The following is a 23,813-nucleotide window of genomic DNA, read 5'->3' as shown; positions in this document are numbered from 1 at the left end:
TTTGCATGAAACAGGGACCACAATAAAAAAACATATTTGCCTTCACAAAGTTCAAAAAATGTAAATAAATTTCCACAGAGTTTTCACAGTTCATCTGAGGATAGTAATATTGGTTGTAAACACATTCTTACTTCCACTAACAAACTATTTTAAGATGCCAGATTCAATATTAGAGTATACCAGCACTTTTGTAGGGCTAAACAATTGTACAGGCACCTAGAAAAACACAAGTGAATGCATGCTATAGCTACATATAAAAATAAATACTTTTATTTCTAGTCTGAGTAGAGCTGCATAGATGATAAGTCACTTGCATTACATTATGAACAAGCCTATCCAAGCAAAGTATACATTTAAAAACTTACACTTACACAGTAGATAAGTAGACTGTTGAAGGACGGACAGGTGGTGGGATAATACCCAAGCACTAAAATCTACTGTTAAGATAGACTAGGAGTAGTGTTGATCCTCTTCCTTCCAAATAAAATAATCCACATAGATTCACTTCCCAGAGATTATACACTCATGGCATCATTGGTGCTATACAAATGAGTGTACACTGAAGGATTACATTGACTAAGTACATGATTACTGCATCCATGGCTTTACTTCTTGTACTACAAAGAATGCAAACACAGTTACCATTGGCGACCATGGATGCTGTGACTTCTGGCATGTAAATGTAGAGGCACGCAGGCACTTAACACACATGTTAAAAACTTCAGCTCAAAAACATTTGCCCACTAACACTACAGCAGCCTTTGAATTAGTGTCATAGTTTGGTATCTTCCATGCAAAGCTTAAATAATTTCGAATGCAAGCAAATGAACTGCTGAATAATGTACTGCTAAGAAGTTAAGCAGCAGCTGCTCCTGACATCACAATGTGCTCTTTCTGCTGTTGTAAACTTTGAGCAGGAGAACAGTCACTGGCAGTCCCTTTATACTTGTTGGGCTTCTGTGCTCTGTTCTTGATACACTGTACATGACCGTGGAGCACCGAACCCCTTGTTACTGCTGGAACTTAGAAAAATACAGATCATTGTTACAACCATGCTACATGCAAGAGTGTATAGTTGTCAATTATGTGCTCATATTTACAAATATTGTATTTTCAGAAGCCAATGACAAGCCTCACACACACACACACACACAGTGAAGACTAAAAATATATTTATTATGATACAAGAGCAAACCTACAATGTTATAGATGACGGCATGAAACGTCTGCCAGACATAAAAAGCCAATAAAGTTTCTTTTATTTTGACTTTACTCTAGGTGCGAGAAGCAGACCACAAATAAGTTCACTAAAAAACACAAGTTAGACTGCATTACAACACAACAGTCAATGTTCATAACTTTAAGGCTGTCTAACAGAGCCAGCTCACCGTACTGCGTTAGGAGCAAATGGGCAGTCTAGTAGACACAAAGAACTTGTGGATTATGAGTGTGCTTGTTGCTGACATCTATTATTCTAAATGAAGAAAACCTTTCAAAAATGCACTTCATCAGGGGAAATCATCATACGCAACAAACACAACGGGCTCCTGCAGGTGCCACCAACACTCACCATTATTGTTGATACCAGTGTCTTGCCGGATGGATATGCTGCGTCCTGCACAGAACACCAAAGGAGCGCTCCATGACTTGGATTGCATGTGTGCTAGCTGCATCGCTCTGCTGCTGAAATAGGCTAGCCACAGACAGAGAAATGAGAAGCCATGGCTGTGAAACACACTTAACGTCACCTTTAGAGATCAACAATGCATACTAAGGTCAGGTACAATTTGTAGAAAAGTATATACCACTATGCAATCGTGGTGAACATGTTCGGCTGAAACACAAGCAACAGCACTGAGAGAGAAAAAGCTACATTAGGTAAAAGATGCAGTTGCTGGCCCTATGTCATCTGAGGCTTCTTCAATAGGTCTTTCTCCTTGCAAGTTGTGAACAGCCAGGCAATTTTCACCCACTTGCTGTTTCCTTCCAGAGCACTTGATCCACAGAGGGAGTCACAAGCTCGAGAGCTCAATAAGGGATCAAAGTATTTGTGCTCATTTCAAAGCACAAGCTTTTGAGTCTCAGATTATTGGAGTTTCATTCATAAGCTGCAGGCTTTCAGCTTTCAACATTCTCAATTATCTTGCAATTTAGTTCTATAAATGTTGAATAAGAATTATGTGTGAGAATAATAAAGGTATCCTCTGCAAGCAACCATGCTTGGGTTTTCAATTTGTGCACAGTAAGCGGTGTTCACGTAATCGTATGTATTAAAGAAAAACTAACCTTGCAGCCAGCCGTTAGGCAGTTTTGTGCCCTCGAAGCTCCCAAGCAGATCGCAGTCCTTCCAGATGAGGCTGCCATGCATGCTTCCACGCCACATCCGCTGAATGATAACAGTCCCAGCAGTGACATAGGCTTCCATCGTTAGGGAGAACGTATTCTTCCTATTTTTGTACAGGTGCTCCAAGTAATGATGAGGATCGATGTGCCAGAATGTGCAACCGATGCATCACAGGACCTTAACAAACCAATCTCTGCGATCTGTGAAGAGCCAAAAACGAGATATTTAGAAACAATCATTAAAAGCACTCACTTCTAATACTTCTTTGAGGAAGCTATCACTTCGTTAAAGTGACCAAAATCTGCTATAAATCACTTTGAAATAAACTGAAGCCTCATGTAAAATTTACGTATTGCAATATATATGTCCTACTGAAGTATAGTACTACCACAGTGGTAATCGTCTATAGAACTAATTTTCCAAAATAACATAAACTTTTAAGTGCAACCTGGCTCCTGAAAAATAAATTCACATTAACTTTCCAACTTTCAAACGTGGTCAATCGACAGGCCCAACCTCATAATCAAACAAGAGCTCACTTGTATCAAATCACAAAAAACTTTTTTTTGTATTTGCTCCATAATATATGTATGTATATAACAGTACTAGTAAAATTTTCATGCTTCAACTTACCATAGAGAATTATCACATCTGATGGGCTTAAAAACTTGCACACGTTATAGAACTGCGTGAATTATACTACCGGTGAAATTTAGTTCTGCAAGGTGAACTCACCAATGGCAGCATTTAGTAGCCGTCGGTGTCATGAGGAACCAAGTACGGCCAACAGGCAAAGGGTATCTGCAGACAGGAAGCTGCCAATGACAGCTATGAAGGGCTGGCCAGGCGTGCACGTCCATTGATAAAGTGTAAGAACTGGCCATGACCGGCTGTTGTCAAGGCTCTAGTGCCGTGCAAAACGATGGCCAGACGAACTCGGAAACCTGTATTAGGCGATACTGGCCTACAACTTCATCCAAAGCAAGGCACCGGTGAAATCTTTGCTTTTTCTGGGGGCCGGAGGGAAGCTGGACGTTCACGGGCTCTCGCTGCCACATAGAACTCTCAAGTTGTTACCGAAGAACAGTCTAGGCGCGCTTCCAAAGTAACACGATTCACAACAGAATGTAGCATCTCGCAGTTTTGGTTGATCACATCACAGCGCTAGGACTATTGTTATCACAAAAAGGAGAAGTGACGACTTAACAAAGAAAAGCGCCAAGCTGCCCCACCACAACTTCGCAAGGCAAAACAGTTATCAACGCTGTCTTTCAATTTTCGGTCACCTGAGCACAGCTTGTTCACAAGTTTTGGAACGTCAACACAGCACCACTGTTCACAACGAACATTGTTTCACTCCCGAACAGTACATTGCTCTCAATTAAATAGAAGCGTACGGGCTAACTAGTGGCGAAGCAAGAACCAAGCGCGTAGTTCATACGTTTCCGTACGTACTTGGGGTCACTCAAGTAACGTGTCAAAACGCTGTCAATCCGAAATGTCGCACAGCACCCAACTGAGAGACTGGAAAGTCAAGCGAACGAACTGTTACCGGCACACAAACACACATTGCAGGCTTCTCGAGTGCTAGTTGCCGTCGATACATCAACGCCAATCCCGACTTGATAACCACACCGACGCACAGGCTTCGCTGCGCTTCACCGTACACCACTGCACTGCCACAGCTTTCCGCACTGCTTACACGCACCGAAAGAGCTGCTGTAATCACAACACTTCCGGTCAAACGCGTAAGTAACTCGTGCGAGAAGCGTTTGCTGAAAGTCGCACCCACCGATATGCTGTTTACGATGCCATGTTGTTTTCGACAACTGCACAGCACATAAGAGAGCTCTTAGAAAGTACTTGCACTATTTTCACGGCGCGAAAAAATTTTCTCTTATGTGCGAGGGGGGTGATATGACGAACAGGACAGGCGTGCCAGATGAAAGAAGTGTTTTGGCAACGTCACGGAGTGAGCTGATGTACAGGGTATTGCTTCACAACCAATCACAAGCTGTGCCTGTCGGCCAAGCCGTCGTCTGCTCGCGTTTGTCGTCTGCTTCGATCAGAGCATGCGACAGGGGATTCGCCTTCGCAACGCTATTATTCTCAAGTCAAGTGGTCGCTGCGTCGCACAAAATACATGTCAGTGGCTCGCTCTACCTTTGAATGATGTTCGTGCGCCAAGTTAAATGGCTGGTAATTGACGCAGGGATGAATTCAGCCAAGGTTTGCTCCAGAATTGTGAGGGTTTGCATATTTTCGGTGTCATACAAAGTTACTAGGGTCATTTCATTCCGATTGCTTGCCATATTATCACGGTTCATATCCGTGTCTGAACAGTGAAGGTGAAGATGCATGATTTGTTTGTAGTTAATTGCGTATTCACGCGCACCCCTAATACGCTTTGGTTTACAAAGTACGCTTTGTTCCAGATCGTCCCAAAGTGTATCGACAGCTGTATTTCAGAGATCGCAACCATTGGACAGTTAGAGCCAATGAAAGTACACTAGAGCACAAACTTTATGAACCACTCACTGAAAACTTCCTCTCATTTTTATTTCCAATAGCGTGCAAAGAATGTGCTCCCATTAACCTCTTTGGTGGTAATTTCCACCAATGAGGCAAGGATCTCGAGTCGCACTTTTAAGTGGATGAGATGAGGCGCAACACAACAACATAACAAATAAGGTTGATCCTATGCCATGCCGCGTTCGAATGTACCGACCATTCACGTATCACATTGGTTTTCATCCAACCAGAAATCTTTACATGCGTAGTTTTATGCCATTGACGCCCAATAGAATTCTTCAATTACTACGACTTCGAACTTATTGGACGATGGTGGTTGTCAACACTATCCACTGCATACAAGGGAAACAACACATGAAGCTCAAAGCGCCGAAAGAAATAAAAACGCACCAGCAGTCATCAGGCAGCCCTTAATGGGCGTGAATTAACTCAAAACCAGCCAGGCCACCAAAGTATACCGCCGCGGCAGCAGGTTCTAAGTAGCCACAATGTTCCTAAAAGTGGTCCGGACCACTCTTAGGATTTTCTCACAGCCATGCTGTTTTTACGCACAATTTCGCTTCGTGAATCCACTTACGAGCAATTTTCGGTGACGTAAGCAAATATAGCAACTGCATCACCATCGCTGACATGTTCTCGGGCAGTCACAGTGCGCTTTATTTGCAGCGGCCGATGTGACAACGATGGCCTCTTACGACGTTTTTTCGTTTCGTGAATCGACTTACGCAACAAAATTTCTCTTGCGCAAAAATGTTTTCGTAAGTGAGTTTTGTGAATCCGGGCCCTGTAGTCCAGGCGTATATCTTACTTGACTAGATCACACTAACAATGAAGTGGTCTATACAGACCTAAAAAAAGCCAGCAATGCTCAGTACCGAGTTAAAGTTAACAAGAAAGGTCCAAAATAATATAAATGACAAAAAGGATCAAAGCGACAGCACAAGGATTAAGTTAAAATTGCTAAAAACGCTTGAGAACCTTGCGTTTCACGCCCGTGCCACGCTAGAAAGGGCACCACCGCCAAACTGGGGATTGCTTCTATCTTCTCCGACGTCTCCGTGACCATATCTGAAGGGCCACGGAACTTGACGGAACTCGCGGCAGACTGGACTTCTGAAAGAAGCAGAAAGTTGATGAAGCTGAGAAAGTGGTAGTGCGAGCGTCACCTACAGAGTTTACGAATTTTCCGAGCAGGATAGTTACTCGCACTGGAGGAACCCTACATGCTTACCTCACATATTGACATAATCGACAATTTGGCTAACGGAACAATCGGAACTCTATGAACGGGAATCGCTAGGTGCCCACGCTGCGTACTTGCTCAGATTTCACAGTAATGGACGAGTGCAGAGCAGAATTTAATGCTACAGCAATGAGTAAAATGGTTTTTTTTTTAGTTATTTCTTTGTGAGAAATTAGCTCTAGATTTTGTACTATCTTGCAGTTTCGGCAAGTGGCGGTTCTTCTGTGAGAAGGCAATCGTGCTACTTTTACATTCTATACAGGTGGTTTTTGATAGGTATACTAAATCTTCCATACATTTGGCGCGAAAACCAATGACTCCAGTTTTTTGCCTGAATATAGGGCAAAAATTAGCACGACTCTGTGACAGCTATTCACATTCACTTTACACCAAATTTTAAAATGTCTAACTACGCGAGATCACTCAGTATTGGCGATATGGAGATTAGATGTCTCTTGAAACCGTCGTGCTATCACAAGAAATTTGAAAGCAATACTGCTGAAAACGACCTAAACCAACTAAAACACGTGACCATGGTGTTTTTGATTATGTTTGCATCCGATATGCTTTGAAGCGTGTAACTTATGCTCAAGTTATCGAATGGTAGTATTTATTGCCATATATTCCACCATGTTATATGTGTAAATGTCTGGGATGTTTTTGAACGTTACAAAACGTCTTTGGCGCTGACGTTACTAAAACAACCACGAATGACCCACAACAGTAAATTAGGGACTGCATGCGCACATAATTGACACTTTTAGAGGAAGCCTGCAGTTATGATCTGAGAGGAAGGACTCACAACATTTCGAGGTTCTTTCACACAAGCGCTGTCTCTTTACAAAATCACAGCAACTTCTTTATTCGATATGCCAATGGACTGCAGCGACAACAAGCATAATTCAGGAGCACTCTCTCGTGGAGTGTCAGTAGACGACACAATGGCTACACTTCGCAGTCGCTGCATTATTGGGCTATACTAGCCCCAGTATTAACTGCTTAGCAAACAACCTTCAATACACCTTTGCATGTTTCCTGCAGCAGTGAATGAACTGGACCCTCCATGATACGATAAATCTGGTTCTTTCTTAAGACACGTGACGTGTTCATGCAAACACGTGGCAAAAAACACATATCAGCATCACCAAGTTTTTTGTAGGCATTTATGTTCAATCAATGTTATTGTCCTGCCTTTCTTTGTTAAAATTCACCTTGTTTTACTTTCATATAACATATTCATCAATGCTTTTGTAGTGCATAAATCCTATAACATTTTACGTGATAAGTCGCGCGGACTCGCGATTTGCTTCTCTATGACTGAGCACTCTCCAATGGGCCAGCGCTGCTTGTTTTTTCACTATTCTTCATATATGGCAGCACACTGCAAGTGATTTGCTTGTCGACCGGTTTGAGAGCAAAAATGTTTGCTGTGCCAAGGTAATATCATGATACCGGGTGATCTAAGTGGTTCGATGAAGGGAATTTTACAGACAGCTTTTTGCAGTGATGTTCAAAGAAGCTATCTCGACGCCGCAGATATTTCGCTATACTAATTGATTGATTGACTAATTTATAGTGTAACGTTCCAAAACCACCATATGATTATGACACGCTGTAGTGGAGGGCTCCGGAAATTTTGACCACCTGGGGTTCTTTATCGTGCACCCAAATCTGAGCACACGGGCCTACAACATTTCGGCCTCCATCGGAAATGCAGCGGCCATTTTTCGCTATACTAAACGGCTGTGAAAGGACAGCGAATAACAGCAACTACGAGCGATCAGCTGCTTGCCAACAAGAAGCGAGTTGCACTTCACGTCCCTACGTGCGTCAGGGTTTTTTCACGCTCGTACGCCGCTTAAACTGTACTTTATGTATCTATTATGTATCTTATCTTTCAGCGAGCTCCAAAAAAAACAAAATTTTTCTTGTGCATTGCATAGAGCGTGATTATTGTCGATATTAGGGACAGCCACATGTCGCAAACATGCTCAAGCTCGAGCAGTGATGCGAATGAATAGTCGTGAAACGTGCAGTCACGGTAACAATCTGTGGCTCTCGGCTAACTTCTCCTGTACTTCACCGGTAGTGTCCAAATCGCAATGTTCTTTGAGGAATTTTTCAACGATGAATTTTTATACATTGCGAAATATGTCTGTATTGTTTTCTATGTTCTTGTTCTCATCGTGCTGGTAGAACTAGCATCATCCTAGTGCAGTGAATTGCGTACACTACAGCGGCTGAGCATGGCAGCGACACAAGCCGTCTTCTCGTGTCGTCTGCATCACCACGCCTGTATGACCATGTTGCTGAGAGAGTCGGCTGGGGTTCCAAATGCGCATTTTATGCAGCTTCGCCTGCTGACCCGCAGGTCGCGGGATCCAATCCCGGCTGCGGCAGCTGCATTTTCACTGAAGGCAAAAGTGTTGTGGGCCTGTGTGCTCAGACTTTGGTATGACTGTCTGTTGGGCATGTTGGTAAAGGTTCGTGATGAAACAAGCGCAAAAATGCACACACTCAGAGAGGACAGAGAAGCGCTTACTAGCCACTGAAATTTTTATTTCGAAGCGAACACTAATAAATATATCACACGTCATTTCCGGCTTCCCCTGTCATCATCAACACCGTGATATAACAAAATATGCCCGTGCCCACCACCAGAAACAAACACGTGTCGAGAACTAAGAAAAGAAAGTGTGAAAAACAAAAAACAAAAAATGAAAAAACAGAAAACCAAAGAAACAAAAAACAAAAAACGTAACACAGAGAACAACACTGGGTTATGTGACGTCCAAAAAAGCAAATTCCGCATCTGTTAGTAGAACTGACGCTTGGCTGACGCAACTGTCCGCTTCTTTCCTTATTCTATACACTTCCATTATTTCTCTCATCGTCCCCTTGTTGTGCCTGTCAATTATTCGTGTGTCGGAAAATTTCGGTTGGCAGGTGCACTCTTTGCAGTGCATCGCTAAGTGTGAGTAAGGGGCCCCCTTCAGTGAACTCTCATGTTTCTCTGTGTTACGTTTTTTTTTGTTTTTTTTCGTTTTTTTTCTTGTTTTTTTTCCTAGTTTTTGACACGTGTTTGTTGCGGGTTATGGGCGCGTGCATATTTTGCTATATCACGTTGTTGATGATGACAGTGGAAGTCGCGAATGACGTACATGCGTGTGATGTATTTATGAGTGTTCTCTTCAAAATAAAATTTCAGTTGCTAGTAAGCGCTTTTCTGTGTCCTCTCTGAGTGTGTGTATTTTTGCGCAGATTTTGGTGCACGTTAAAAACCCCAGGTGGTCGAAACTTCCGAGGCCCTCCACTACGGCGTCTCTCATATTCATACGGTGGTTTTGAGGCGTTAAATCCCACATATCAATCAATTTTTATGCAGCTCTTGCACTTTCAATACGAATAATTGTGCTTGAAGTCTACAGTAAACTTTGGCCTTCCCGGTTGCGAGTTTAGTTGATCTTGCTTGCTGTCGATAGCGCTTGCTTCCAATGTCCACGGCCACTTCTCCGAAAATGGTTTCTGCCACAGCTTTGCTGTTTTCCTTCGTCGCTGTGTTCTTCAATGCTTTTGGGATGGAAGGATTGAATTCCAAGATGAGAACAGCCGCACCGACGGCTCCTAATGTGAGAGGCAGTGGTGACCCGTTCCCGTGTACAACGGTGGCAACCAGCGGAAAGCAGTACATTGCCCGGGTGCTCACTGTAAATTCCAGAGTTAATATTACCGACCTGCCTGTGTGTTGCAAAAACTAAGGTAATTTGTTGCTTCAATTGTCCAATCTTTTTCACGTTTTAGAGGCCGTGACCTTAACTGTGGCCAAGTTTTTTTTTTATATCGTCGCAGTCAGCCTACCCGCGCTCAATACTCATGCAAACGTATCGTCACACACACGAGCAAAAAATAACTCGCATGCGCTTTGTCTTTTTAAACAGCACGGCCAAATAGGATTTCACTGTTGCATTATGTTAATGCCCTGAACATAATGTATCTGCAGCAAAAAAAAAAGGCCTGATTGGTGTGATTATCTGGCCGAGTCGCACGTTCACTGCTCTCTTGCATTCCGCCGAATAAGTACAAAGTGCAAAGCTGCAAGTTCATTTTAGATGCACGAAATTGGCCGCATTGAGGCTCCTAGTGACACCCAGACACTCTACAAGAAAATATGACTGTGTGTTTGGTCTTAATTGACCCAAAAATGTCACTTATCCGACTCGGTCATCAGCTGGTGGCGCAATGCCACCCGGTGCATCCGACATCAGCTCGCCTTCTTCTCGCTGGTGTCCATTGCGTAAGTGCGAGTGCGCTGAAGCGTGACCAACCTTGCGAGGAGTCATTCACTTCCTCCTCGTTTTCCAACTGCACGAATTGTGATGGAATGGCCTCTGCTTATAATTTCTTCTTCTGTGAAACTGATTCACACTTCTGCGGGTGCCATCTTGAGTGGCACAACTCACCGGATATACTTCGTGTAGTTTCGGGCATTGCTAACAGTGAAAATATATACTATATCATGACGCGTACAGTAGCGTCTTTGTGCAGCCCTACTCCTATTTTACTTATTGAACATACTGCCAGGATAAAGTCGTGTAGGAGAGTGTGTCACATAAGAAATAGTGTCTACAGCAGTTGCCCCAGCTATCTCTAAAGAAAAATAAAAAATATGCTGACACACTCCATGAATATGCAATCGCGTTCATGTTGCCTGCACGCTGTTGACTGTTGCCTGGAGTACGTCATATTATATTTAACATTGTTCGCTATTGTCAAGATAAAGATATTTGAATAATTAGCTTTTGAAGCAACGATGTCTGGCAGCCCACACTGGATGATACGATGGACGCGAAGACTAAAAGACAGCACGCGCGCTGTATTTTAGTGTTGATGTTCGTCCTTCCAACCGGGGTGTGCTGTCAGGTTCCGTAATGTCCAACCAACTAGCACTCAAGTGCATTAGAGATAACATAACATGGTAAGAAATTCTAGTGAGAAAAATGTAGACGACTGTGCGAAACATCCAGTTATGCAGCTTTCAACTTTTTATCTAGTAATTATTAGTGTCTTTCTACTCACTGAAGATGGCCGCCAAATACAAAAACAAGACGACATTGCCCGCTTGCGCGCTGTGATTGCAGTGCTCTCCAAGATATTGCGCGGAAGCAGCCTCCGGATTTAGCTGGGTGGGCTGCCTCGACAAAGCAGCTACGATTTCGGTGGCTGTTCGATGACATGCGTTTTGATAGCGGAAACAAAAACAATAACCGCCGTGTCTGCTTATTGTGGTCGTTATGAGCGACCTCGAAAAAGCATGCCACTTGTAAGCAGAACATTACGATACACTGTCATCACGACGCGCATGGGCGCTTAAGTGGGTAAGTCACGTGGTATTTTTTGTGTTTTTCGTCGGTAACAGACTGTGCAAGTGAATGTTTTGTAAACTCATCTACAACTTTTTCACTGCAACATTTGTTCAATTTTGTGGCATCAGAAGTTTGTTACACATGCCCAATTGCAGAATTATGAAGAATACAAAGAATTTGTGTGGCCTACTTCAGGCACTAGTCAGCAACATGTATTTGGTCACGTAGTCATAGGCGGCGCTAGTACACTATAAAACTCTGGTCAAGTATCAATGTATAATAGCAGACTGATGAAACACACAAAGTCCTGTGCACGCAGTCTGAACTAAGGTGTTCTTGAAGAAATCACTATGATAGAGGATCGCACTCGTGAAAGAACAACTACAACTTTCTTGGAAATCGTAATCTTTCTTGAGCTCAAGAGAGATTCGACACTATGTGAATGTCAACAGAAAAGCGTAAAAGGTGTAGTATATAGGTGAAGCCAACTAGCTTCTACATATGCCCATGTACTCTCTTTTGAATAAACTTGTGTAAAAACATTGAAGGCATCGCTTGTGAAACATTGAAGGCTTTGTAAGGCATCAACGCCAAATTTAATGTCATAAGGACAAGTTTTTTTTAGACAAACGACAAAGTAATCACAAAACAGGTTGATGATAGGCAAAAAGCAGGAACTTCAGTCGCTTGTGAAACCGAGAAGAAGTAAAAAAAAAACTGTCAATATACCGCCAGAAGTCTCCACTGTATTCACGGAAACATTTTCCCATAAGGACAGAGAAAACGTATTTTTCCATTAATTTCACGGTGTACGGCTTACTTTTTATAGGCTGTCTCACTGGTGAGTTATCACCACCAGGATGTATGTGTGAGCATTTCGGTGTATTAGGAAAATGGCTGGAAGTTCTATCTTTCCTCTCATAATGCAACATATCTATCTCTCTTTGTAAGGCCTTGAGTGGCTCATCACATTCACGCACTGAAAAAGAAGCCGAACATTACTTCAAATCATGTTACCTCTTAACGATAACCTAAGAACATCATATATTGGAATCCCAGGTATTTGGCATGGCATTCAAGAGGTTTGCCATTAGGCCGAACTAAAGTCTAAAAACAGCTTTGAACAAACCTTCAGGGTTGTCGTCTCAGTTGAATAGACACGCCCCGTCGCGGTGGTTTAGTAGCTAAGGTACTCGGCTGCTGACCCGCAGGTCGCGGGATCGAATCCCGGCTGCGGCGGCTGCACTTCCGATAGAGGTGGAAATGATGTAGGCCCGTGTGCTCAGTTTTGGGTGCACGTTAAAGAACCCCAGGTGGTCGAAATTTCCGGAGCCCTCCACTACGGCGTCTCTCATAATTTTATCATGGTTTTGGAACGTTAAACCCCACAAATAAATCAAATCAGTTGAATATACACGTTAATGAATGTAATAAAGCATCACACAGTGTGAATTACTTAGCCAGTGATTCGGCATTGCACTAGTTTTTAGGTGCGCGTATCACCGGCGTAATGAGTCCTTCGTGAAAGTCGTAATACCTGGCATGAGTCTTTAGTTTGGTACAAGAACCTAAAACGCAGAGTGTTCGGCGATTCAAACGCGATACCTCTTGGGCTAAGAGGCGTGAGTGACGGTTACATCGTGAGTGACGTGGGCTAACAGTATGTCGTTGCCTTCTGCGGATCGCTGCAATCATTAGTATTGTACGCCTATTAGCTCTAACTACTTAGCACGATGCGTGTTGTAGTGCTTTGAAGCTGTGCTAAGCAGCGTTAAGCCAGCGGCACAAGCAACCACCTGCTGAATGGCTGCCTGTGTACCGGATGCATCAATGTACCCACCACCAGCCATGTATCGCGTGTCTATGGCTGCTCTTGCTCATTTAAGCGCCCATGAGGACCGTCCGGCATTGTTTCCTGATCCCTGTCATTTTCCCCAGTCGCAGGAAAGCGTGAAGGACGATCGGTGTGGCACGGCCCCGTCCCAGCCGTGCAAAGAGCGCCAGTTGCGCTTTCTGTATTTCGCTGACGTGTCCTCTGTCGGCAGTCAGGTTCGATGCCTGAAGGCCACTCAAGCCACGCTAGTCGGTCGACGCTGTCTCGTTGGGCCGAATCGCTACGAGAGCCTGGAAGAGTGTCGAGCAGCCTGTGTGCGTGGCGGTGACGAAGGCGTTGGTCAACGATAACGGCACTGGCATCTCGAACGCACAGTTCATCAAGCAGTGGCGACTTTCGCACGAAAATTTGAAATCCTGTGCGAGATAATAAAATTTTTTTCTTCATACCACTGTTGTCATGCGCAGTTGTTGTGCACGCACTCTTGGGCAAGTTAGCTGTTCGTGTTACAAGATGAGGCGTGCAATTTTAAAAACGACACAGAAGCCAGCACAACAGAAATGCCGTGCTTTTTGTCGTCCTGACTTTTCTATTGCATCCATCGTCCCGATGCATCCTCTTTCAACAAAAAAACGCTACTAACTAGCTGAGCTTTTTGTATATCTAAACAATTTGCGATTGAGTGCGTACCATTGTACACATATGACTTTTATTCGTGAGAGTCATTTCCTGTGCTCGCACTTAGTTATCACTTGTAGTGAGTATATCACTGGAAAGGATTCGCGTGCATCTTTTCTCCCAAATTTAGTTAGGAAAATTCGGGGTGTGTCTGCATAGCATTACGAAAATAAGTACAGTGAGTTGGGTTGGAACACTGCTAAAACTACACACCTTCTAGACAGTAAGAGGGCCGCCGCGCTAGCACAGTGCACGCACAGACCCAAGAGAGTGCTGGCAACTCTCTTAGCGGGCGTATAGTCTTGTCGCTTGATTCACTCTCCTTTCGGGAGTGTTGGGACCTCTCTGCTGCACAGAGTAGGCACACTCTCTTGACTGAGTCCGGTACTCTAGCTGAGCGAGAGTGAACAAGCTCCCTCACTGCAGTACAGTCATGCTATTGAAATAGAGTTTTATGTATACACTTTCTGCGGGAGTTGCGCTACTCTCTCTCATAGAGTTTTGAAATCTGGTAGGGCTAGATTGCATCAACTCCCTCCACAAGAGTAGAATCACTCCTGCTGCGCTAGAACTAGTCTCTCTCTCTCTCTCTCTCTCTCTCTCTTTATATATAGTGAACTGCCACACATAGAGGACGGACATCGGCATACACATTATAATTCTACGCAGCACATAAAAAAGTTACAACATATCCACGAAGTGAATGATGATGAGTGGGGCGAAGAATCCGTCAGCCCGTCTGTGCTTCCGTCCATCACTTCGTTCTTACGTCCGTCCGTGCGCGCGACCATCCGTGCGACCATCCGTGCATCCATCCATGTGTCCGTCCGTCTGTCTATGCATCCGTTCATCCATACCCGCTCTATAGCGGGTATGTGCCACCAGTGGTTACGTACTACTACATACATACATACAAGGGATGGACAGACCCTCGTCTTAAGGGGCTTCGACCCTAAGAGTAACACTGACCACATTCCTTTCGCGCTACAGACCATTCATACAACAATCGCTATTTATTCTCATATGTACAGCCCCCTTTTAGTGCAGGTGGCGCAACACCTATACTACGCGTTTCAAAGAGCAAATAAGCATCAAGCATGTGTAAGTATCCGGTGATCGTTATAGGTACTCTGTAGGCACGTAAACCTTTTTAAACAAAACTACATAACATATTTACGCCATTTTCATTACTAAATTTCAATTATGAGTTGCCATTCTGTCATATCGGCTCATTGTGGATAAGCCACTGATGTCCAAGCCTGGGAGTTGCAGCTACGTGCTTAAAAACACAGAAGGGACGATCATTCAGCAATAATGGCCTAAAGACAATCTACGAGCGTCACAATCAAGCGTGTAATCAGATTTGTGTTTCGCGGTGTGTACTAGTACGCCAGAAAAACAATTCCGGTTGGCCAAACCAGAACACAAACACATCTTCAGCAATCCTTATATTCTTGCTTACCTCGTCTAATATTCAATGCAACAATGATAGGCTTGCGGAATGCTCAGGCTTCAACCTTCGCGAGCCATCTCCACCGAGATTGGTCCAACTAAATGTGACCCGTACGAGTGCAACTCCAGGGGTATGTAGGCCTAGCTTACCAGCCGAGTCCGTCATAGATGTCTTCAGTGCTTCTGGGTTTAATATTATGACATGCCGAGGCGTAAAAAAAACTGCACAGTTGAGCCTTGTATAGCTTAGCTTGAATGAACAATTGCTGTTTGTGTACGGTGTGGTACAAGGAGCGATAAACATCGATGTAACGACCTTACAGCCTGCGGCGCAGCGCACACGAGCCGCCGACGAGAGCCGCCGGGCGCAGTCGTCAGCGCTTCGCTGACTCATACGTGGAAACACAGGCTTGTCGTTCAGTGTGTGTTCATTAAGTAACACGAGTAGACACGTTTCTACGCATACAATTTAGGTTTCTTGTGATTGACTATGTAGTTCCAGCTTTCGGTTATAGATCCAGATCAGTGCACTCTGACACGACCGCTGCTCATCGTTGCCCCGCCGCGGTAGTCTTATGGCTAAGGTACTCGACTATTGACCCGCAGGTCGCGGTATCAAGTCCCGGCGGCTGCAGCTGCATTTTCGATTGAGGCGAAAATCCTGTAGGCCCGTATGCTCAGATATGGGTCCACGTTTTAAGAACCCCGGGTGGTCGAAGTTTCCGGAGTCCTCTACTACGGCGTCTCTCCTAATCATATGGTGGTTTTGGGACGATAAACCCCACATAACAATCAATCATCATAACCCCATAAACCGAACAGTGCGTTTTCTTCTTACCAGTTTTTCTACCACAGAGGGAGCATGGTGCGACGTAGCGTAGTGGAAGAATACCCGCCCCGTCATACGAAAGAGGCAAGTTGCAACCCGGCTAGTACATTACATTTTAACTTGTTTACAATATGTGTGCAGCATGTACGTTACTCTATTAGCAATTTTTCTGTGCCCTAAACTAACTTTTGGTAACGCATTAGATGTTGCCGCTGTTTCTTGCTTGGAATGTGTTGCTGTAGGTACTTCGTCAACGAAACATTCATGATCACACAACGATGCTTTTGTTATCACTGAAAGTCATCCTATAAACTTGACGCAATAAACTTACATATGGCACGTCTGCGCTCAGAGGCGTATGGTAACGAGACAGTTATATTGCTTTGTTGCGTAGATGGTAACATGGAAGCACTAGATTGTACCCCTTTAGCAACGAAAGAGTGCCAGACCCCATTCATGCCTCCTCGGCAGGAGAGTTGGATAGATTGGGAACTCCACCTGGGTAGTAGAGCATTCGTAGTCTCTTTTACTCTGCCTTCAAGGAAAGACTAAGTCCCGCGGCCACCGCTATCCTACCCTCCCGCGGAGTTAAAAAACTCTGGCGAGAGTAACACAGTTCCTCTGCTCTTGCAGTGCTCCCTCGAATTATGTGAGTGTGGTAAAACGGCTTGAGGTTGCAAGCTGCGGCGGATGCATTTTCAATTGAGCCGAATGTTATAAAAGAGGGAAAAGAAGCACGAAATTCAAACATATGCAAAAAATGAAGTTGGTACGACACGAGAGCTGTACTAAAAGCTCGCGTACTTAGATGGAGGGGAAGAAACTCTAGCGGGGGGGGGGGGGGAGACTGCCACAACTATTAAATCAACATCGTGCCTCATCACATCGCTTGAGTATAAAAGACTGCAGTGGAAGTACAGCCTAGAATCCGTGTTGCACACCCGCGCTGGAGCTTTGATCAAGAACCGTGTAGTTTCGTAAAAATGCTTCAGTTTTCTTAGCGGTACGAATGAGGAGATTGATGATGGTAAATAATGAGATATTCTAAACTAAGTAATAGAAACTACGGATATATAAAATGATTAGAATAATCTGAACATAAATCCAAGACGGGATACAAGTAAAAGGCTGACGCACACACCGCTATTGCTAACAACGGTGGCCTAGTTGAAGAAAAAAAAGAAGCAAAAGTTTAGGGATTGTTTTTCTTTTGTTCGACAGAATAATAATGAATAAAATTGGACAATATTTTCAAAAAAAGTATACGGGCTGTTATTAGCAGCAATTCTAATGTAAATGGGAAGAAAAAACATGGACAAAAGGATAACTTTCCACCACCAAGATCCGAATCTGCGACTTCCTAACAACGCGTCCAACGGTCTACCAAAGGAGCTACCACGGCGGCTAATCTCTTGTCGACTTTTTGGAGTATATCGGGAGGACAGGCTCAATTTCGCGCAGTGCCGTTCCCCGCCCAAGTGGAGAGAGGGCAAAGCTGCGGTCGTTCGAACGGGCTGTGCTTGCTGGGTTTTCACATTGTGCGCACGGAAAACGTGTTCCTTGGATTGCTTAACTCGCATTTTCCACAATCTGAGCAATGCTCCTTCGTCCTTCTGAAAAGAAGGCACGCACTACTGTGGAAATGTGAGCTGCTACAAAACTTTAAACATGACGAAGACCTGAAAACTGCCCGTCAAGCTATACCGTTTCCAATGCGAACAATACGAGAAACAAAGGCGTCAAGAGAGGATTATAGTAGTTCGCCAATACTCCGCAGTCTCGTTACTTTGAAATTTTTGTCGTGCACAGTACTACAAACTATTAATTAACTGAAATCATCGTGATGGCCGGACTTATAATAAAAGAAAGCATGTTTGTAAACTAAAAAAACTGCAAATAGACAAACGATTCGCATTTGGCGGTTGGCCTCTGGCTTTCCGAGACAACCTTTGGTAGTGCGAAAGCGGTGTAGTTTGCTAGCTAATTTACGTCAAATATTGTACTGCGAGCCCTGCAAGTGTTTTTCAGCTGATGGCTGCAGACTCCTCGTCACCACTCAGTGTAAACAGATTAGGGCTGCGAGTTCGCGCAAAGCCTTTACACGTACAGGTCTTGCAAGCAACACCAACCGATAAGTTATGATGATGAGCTATTGTTATGCTGGAGCCGATGTAATGAGTTCGATCCCCGCATACGCTAGCTGTACTTCCACGGGAGTGAAACGCAGTAACAGTGTGCTCATTCATATTTTGGTGAGTGGACATGGGAATAACACCACGCCGACATTTCCTAATCCACTGTTCAACATGCAGCCTTTTCCAGTGCTCCTGCTGTCGTGGTCAACGGCTGCCTTTGCCAGCCCGATAAACATTTTTGTTGCGCCGATAGAACCGACAGTGTTTTCGTTCATGCTCTACTCTGGGCATGTGCACTTCCCGGCTAAACTTCCTTCGGCCATCGACTACGGACTGCCAATCACATCGACCCTGACATCACCACTGTGAAAAATAGAAGCTGCTGCTACCACCAATCTTTCTTAAGTGGACAGAGGAACAGCACCACGCCGACATTTCCAAATTTATGTTTAACATGCAGGTCTGTCAACCATTACCACTTTTTGCTAGGAAGTCAGATTATGCCTTTCTGGCAGTGTTCCCATGTCCACGAACACTTTGCGTAGTTTTTTTGGACTGTATTTTATTGTTTTACTTTTACTACGCTCTGGGGACATTGAAAAAAATTAAGGACCCACTACTCGCTCAGAAGATCTTTTAGATATTGAATCATTGGCGGAAAACCCAGCCGAGGAGATGTCCGTTCTCTTTATATTAATCAAGGATATTCAACGTGCTCGTTACAAAGTGTAAAGTTTCAGAACGAATTAGCTGCTGACATAAAGTATAATAAATGTTGCCGAAAGACCATACAGCTAAAAACTGTGGTCGTACGAAAGCAGCTGGATGATCTCGAGCAAAAATCTGGAACCCTAGACAAAGTTAAGGAAGAGTTATCTGTAATGCATGCCTTGGTCAACAAGCTTGAAGCACGTAAGACTTTGTTTCAGTCATGACTTGACGATTTGGAAGACCACTCGCAGCACAATAATCTTATCTTCTATGGCCTTCTGGATTCTAAAGAAACATGGAACGAAACAGAAGCCAAACTAACTTCTGAAATAAAGTCAGTTCTTGGTTTCTTCACAAGCAGCCGCATTGAGAGGGCGCACATGTTGGGCTCCTTTTCTTCCACAATACCCCGCCGAATAATTGTGAAGCTTACTGACTATAAATCTAAAGAGCAACTGCTAGCGCTCCAAAGCCAATTAAAACAAAGAAACATTGTTGTGTCAAAAGATTTTTCCCCAACCGCTCGTCTAGCCCGCAAAAAGCTAATTGAATTCCGTAACAATCAGCCTAATCTTGCCTGCTTCAAACTCCACTACAATAAGCTGGTAGGAAAAAGCAAGTGGTATGTTTATAATATTAGCTTTGGCATGGTCGAAGAATTACAATCGCATGCTTTTTAAGTAGATCACACTCGGACATCAACCTACAAATAGTTCACAATAGGGAAGTGAGAGGGGCGGTGGCCTATTATTACCTTCGCCAGCTCAGCTATCAATCCTTGATTCTAACACGAGAAGCTCTGCAAATGAATCTGACTCCTTATCATCCATGATAAATTCGGCGGCGCTCATGTAACTGCCCTAACAGAAGCGTGGCTTTATTCAAATACGCATCACAATGATTTGTTTGATAGTTCACAAAATTTTACTTTCTATCACTGGGATCGCAATACGTGTCGAAGTGGACGCGTGCTCCTGGCCATATCTGAATGCATTCCATCGTAATGCATACAGATTAGCCACAAATTCAAAATAGTGTGGGTTCTACTAACAATCCGTCACTTAAAATTATCTTAGAAGTATGCTATCGAACTCCTTCATCTGCACAATTTTTAAGTGAACTCCACGATTTAACAAGCATTGTTGCTTCACCTTTCCTTTGACGTCATTGTTCTTAGTAGGTGATTTTAATCTCCCTAACATAAATTGAACCATTCACCCACCATTCTTATCACCCTTTTCAGCACACGCCAAGGATTTCATAGATATCTGTTCTTTTTTTTGGTCTGTGTCAACTGGTCGCCCAACCTACCAGACTAACGAGCACTGCTTCAAATGCCCTTGACCTAATTTTGACTAACACATCCACCTTAGCTTTTGAAATCACTTATCGGCCTGCTATCAGCGATCATTTTCTACTTGCTTTTAACCTTAAAATGCCACCTCCCTAACGAACAAACAATAAAAGAGTAATGTGTGATTACGAAAAAAGGAAATTTTAATGTCATTATTCCTGAATTGTCCAATTTAATTACAGTGAAACCTCGTTAAACCGTACCGGCGTAAACAGTAGTTTCGTTTTAAAAGTAGTGAAGTTAAATCTATGACTCGGCGGCTATTGAACATAATGCATTTTGTATCCGCATAAGCCGTACCAGCTTATCGCGTATGTATCGGTTCATATGTAGTTTTTTTTCAATTTTCGTTGCGCACTCACCGCGGCATGTCGTCCCCCACTGTGTGTCCCGACAGAACAGCAAGCCCCAGAGATTGAAACTCGCCTCGCTTGTTTGTGTTGATTATGATGGCGGTTGTGTTGGTGAGCGCCATCTCTTAGGTTTTTCTGCAACAAGAAGCACTCGGCCGGCTAGGTTTCTGGTGCTGTCCACGCGATGGCGCTTTGCACAAACACGCAAACACTTTGTGCGCTTGCTTTGCTTTCTTTGTTCCTTTGGCGCCGTGCATAGGTGTTCTCTAGTTAATCCGTGCCATACAGCTCTCGCGTTTTTTTTTTCAAGTGTTGTGTATGTGTGCTTGTGCTGCTTCGTACTTGCGTGATGCTGAAGCTGGGACAAAAGTATCGAGTGCTGAAAATAAAGAAGTTCGACATAATTCGTGCTATTGAAAGTGGCACGAAAAAATCGGCGCTGGCACGTGAAAACGACCTGCCGTTAACCACTGTGTGTGGAATTTGGAATTTCAGGGAGAACTTGATCGGCAGTGCTGCTGCAACTGCGAAAAGGTGCCGGCTACGTGGTTCGGCGTTTTCGGATGTAGAGGAGGCGCTGGTGAAGTGGCTTAAAGCTGCACGGTCGAAAAATCTGCCTATCAGCGGACCCCTGCTCGTGGGGAAGGCCCTGGTGGTTGCCTCGCCGCTCAACCTTGACAACTTTGTGTGCAGCAATGGCTGGCTGGCCAGATTTAAGGCGAGGCACGGCATTACCACGTGGACTGTTTCGGTAGAAGGTGCTCCTGCTGGCGTGGATGGCGCGGAGCAGTGGCAAAATGTCCAGCTGAAGAACATCTTGGAAGACCACGCACCTGATGACATCTTTACTATGGATGAATCGGTGCTATTCTTTCAGCTGCTACCAGACAAAACGCTCGCGTTAGAAGGCGAGACGTGCACCGGCGGCAAGCATAAAAAGACAGAATATCAGTGGCGTTTTGCGTAAACATGACTGGAACCGACAAAACTCCGCTCCTCGTGATTGGAAAGTCGGCGAAGCCTAGATGTTTCAAAGGCGCCCGGTCGCCATCAGGGGTCATCTATCGCAGCAACACGAAAGCATGGATGATGGCAAAACTCTTTGAGGAGTACGTGCGCCTCATCGATTCTCGTTTTGCGGCTAAGAACAGAAGAGTTGTTATTGTTTTAGAAAACGCTTCGGCGCACGTCGCCCTGGACAACCTGACGGCTGTGAAGTTGGCGTTTCTGCCACCAAACACAACAGCGTTTGCCCAGCCCTTGAACCAATGCAGCATTCGAGCTTTACAACAGCTCTACAAGAAGAATCTGCTGCGCAGATTTTTTTCTCGCCATTGAATCTGGCAAATTATTCTCCATAGTCCTGGTTGGCGGGATTCACCTGCCCAAATACCCGTGGCGGCAGGTTGAAGCAACGACAGTTCAGAATTGCTTCAAGCGTGCTGGCTTCAGTGTGTGTGCGGGCGACGCACATGACGCCAGTAACACCATCGACCACACTTCAGACATCGTAGACGAAGCTTGCAAAACTCTGCTAGCTGAGGTGTTGGAGCGGCAGGGCGTTACGGAAGGCATTTCCTTCCCCGACTTCAGAGACGCAGACAGCGATGTGCAGACATCTGCGGACATGTCCGACGAAGCCATTGTTGCCTCGGTTGTCGAAGTGTCGCCACATGATAGTGATGAGGACGACATGGAAAGCGACAACACGGGTGATCCAGGTCCGACTGTGGCCGAAGCAGCGCATTGCGGCAGCATCATGCGGGTATTTGCCGAGAAGAGAAGGCTGGCGGAAAAGCTGGCTCACAGCATAAGTTTGAGGCCACTGTCGTTGCTGCTCAAATGAAGATTACAGACTTTGTCACGCGAAGCTAATAAATTACTGCACATTTTTTGTTCTTTCATCGCACTCCCTGAAGGTTTCTTTTTTAACAGGTAAGTGAGCGGCCTGACGCTATTTCGGTTAAGCGGTACTACCGTTTAGTAGGTACTTTTCCCGAGCTCTGGCCAACTATGATTGAACGAGGTTTCACTGTAAGTCCTTTTTTCCTCAGTTTGATGATCACTGTGTACGAGCAAACTAGAATCTTTTTGCTGCAAAAGTAGATGAACTTACCAAAAATTACATTCCTAACCGTATCATCATCTCTAACCAGAAACCACCATAGTACAACGCCAACATCAGACGACTGTCTAACTCTATCAAACGACTTTACAAATCGGCGAGACTAGCACGCACTGAAGAACGTTGGGCGATTTACAAGACTGCACACATCTCTTGCATTGCCACCTCGAAATCCTTCATTCGCACTTTCTTTTCCGTAAATTGACAGAAACGCTCTCAACCAATGTGCGTAAATGTTGGCGCCTAATGAACCCTCTGCCAGATAACAACATAGCTCTAGTAAATCATTTCGACAATTCAGTTCCTACTAACATGTGTGCCGATCTTCTTAATCACACTTTCAAAAAAAACTTTTCTTTAGTTGGTAATGTCATCCTGCCTCATGTGCCGAACTCCAACTATATCCTCATGCCCCTAATTTTATAGATCCTTCCGGTATTGCAACAATAGTTGAATATTTTTTAGTACTTCGAAGTGAAGTTACAGAAGAAAAGCTGCAAAAGAGTCCTAAGCACATTATTAGGAATAGAAATATGGCAATGTTTTTTTTTTGCTAGGTTGGCGAAGATCTGGAGGGAAAGTGCTCCCTTGTTTTATGAAGGATGAGGCATCACAGACCAGACTGCACTTATTTATATATGGTGCAACCAATGTGGTGCCAACAGCAGTTTGCACGTGAAAGGTTCTTCCTCCCCCCCCCCCCCATCATTTTCTGTGGAGGCCTTTCTGATTTGGTGGACAAGGGCGTGCTCCATTCGAATTTGGAGTTGCTGATCTGCCCTGCAAATGTTTGTGTGTAAAACACCTGAAATTTCAGGCAGTGACAAGGTTGCTACAATTGTCTTCAGAAATTTTGGTCT

General features: G+C 44.2%; 1 protein-coding gene across 2 annotated transcripts in view; it reads left to right on the top strand.

Moving 5' to 3' along the window:
- Window positions 1-13,764, top strand: part of LOC119161812 (uncharacterized) — a 100,212-nt gene extending 86,448 nt beyond the window's left edge. For both annotated transcript variants that reach the window (XM_075880535.1, XM_075880536.1), the window contains one exon: window positions 13,421-13,764. In XM_075880535.1, the coding sequence (XP_075736650.1) occupies window positions 13,421-13,666 (246 nt within the window). In that variant the 3' untranslated portion in view covers window positions 13,667-13,764. The remainder of the gene's footprint in view (window positions 1-13,420) is intronic.
- The last annotated feature ends 10,049 nt before the right edge of the window (window positions 13,765-23,813 follow it).

Source organism: Rhipicephalus microplus, chromosome X, assembly GCF_043290135.1.
Source record: "Rhipicephalus microplus isolate Deutch F79 chromosome X, USDA_Rmic, whole genome shotgun sequence".
Taxonomy (NCBI): Eukaryota; Metazoa; Arthropoda; class Arachnida; order Ixodida; family Ixodidae; genus Rhipicephalus; species Rhipicephalus microplus.
The sequence above is the reverse complement of the archived record's forward strand: the minus strand, read 5'-3'. Positions and strand labels throughout refer to the sequence as shown.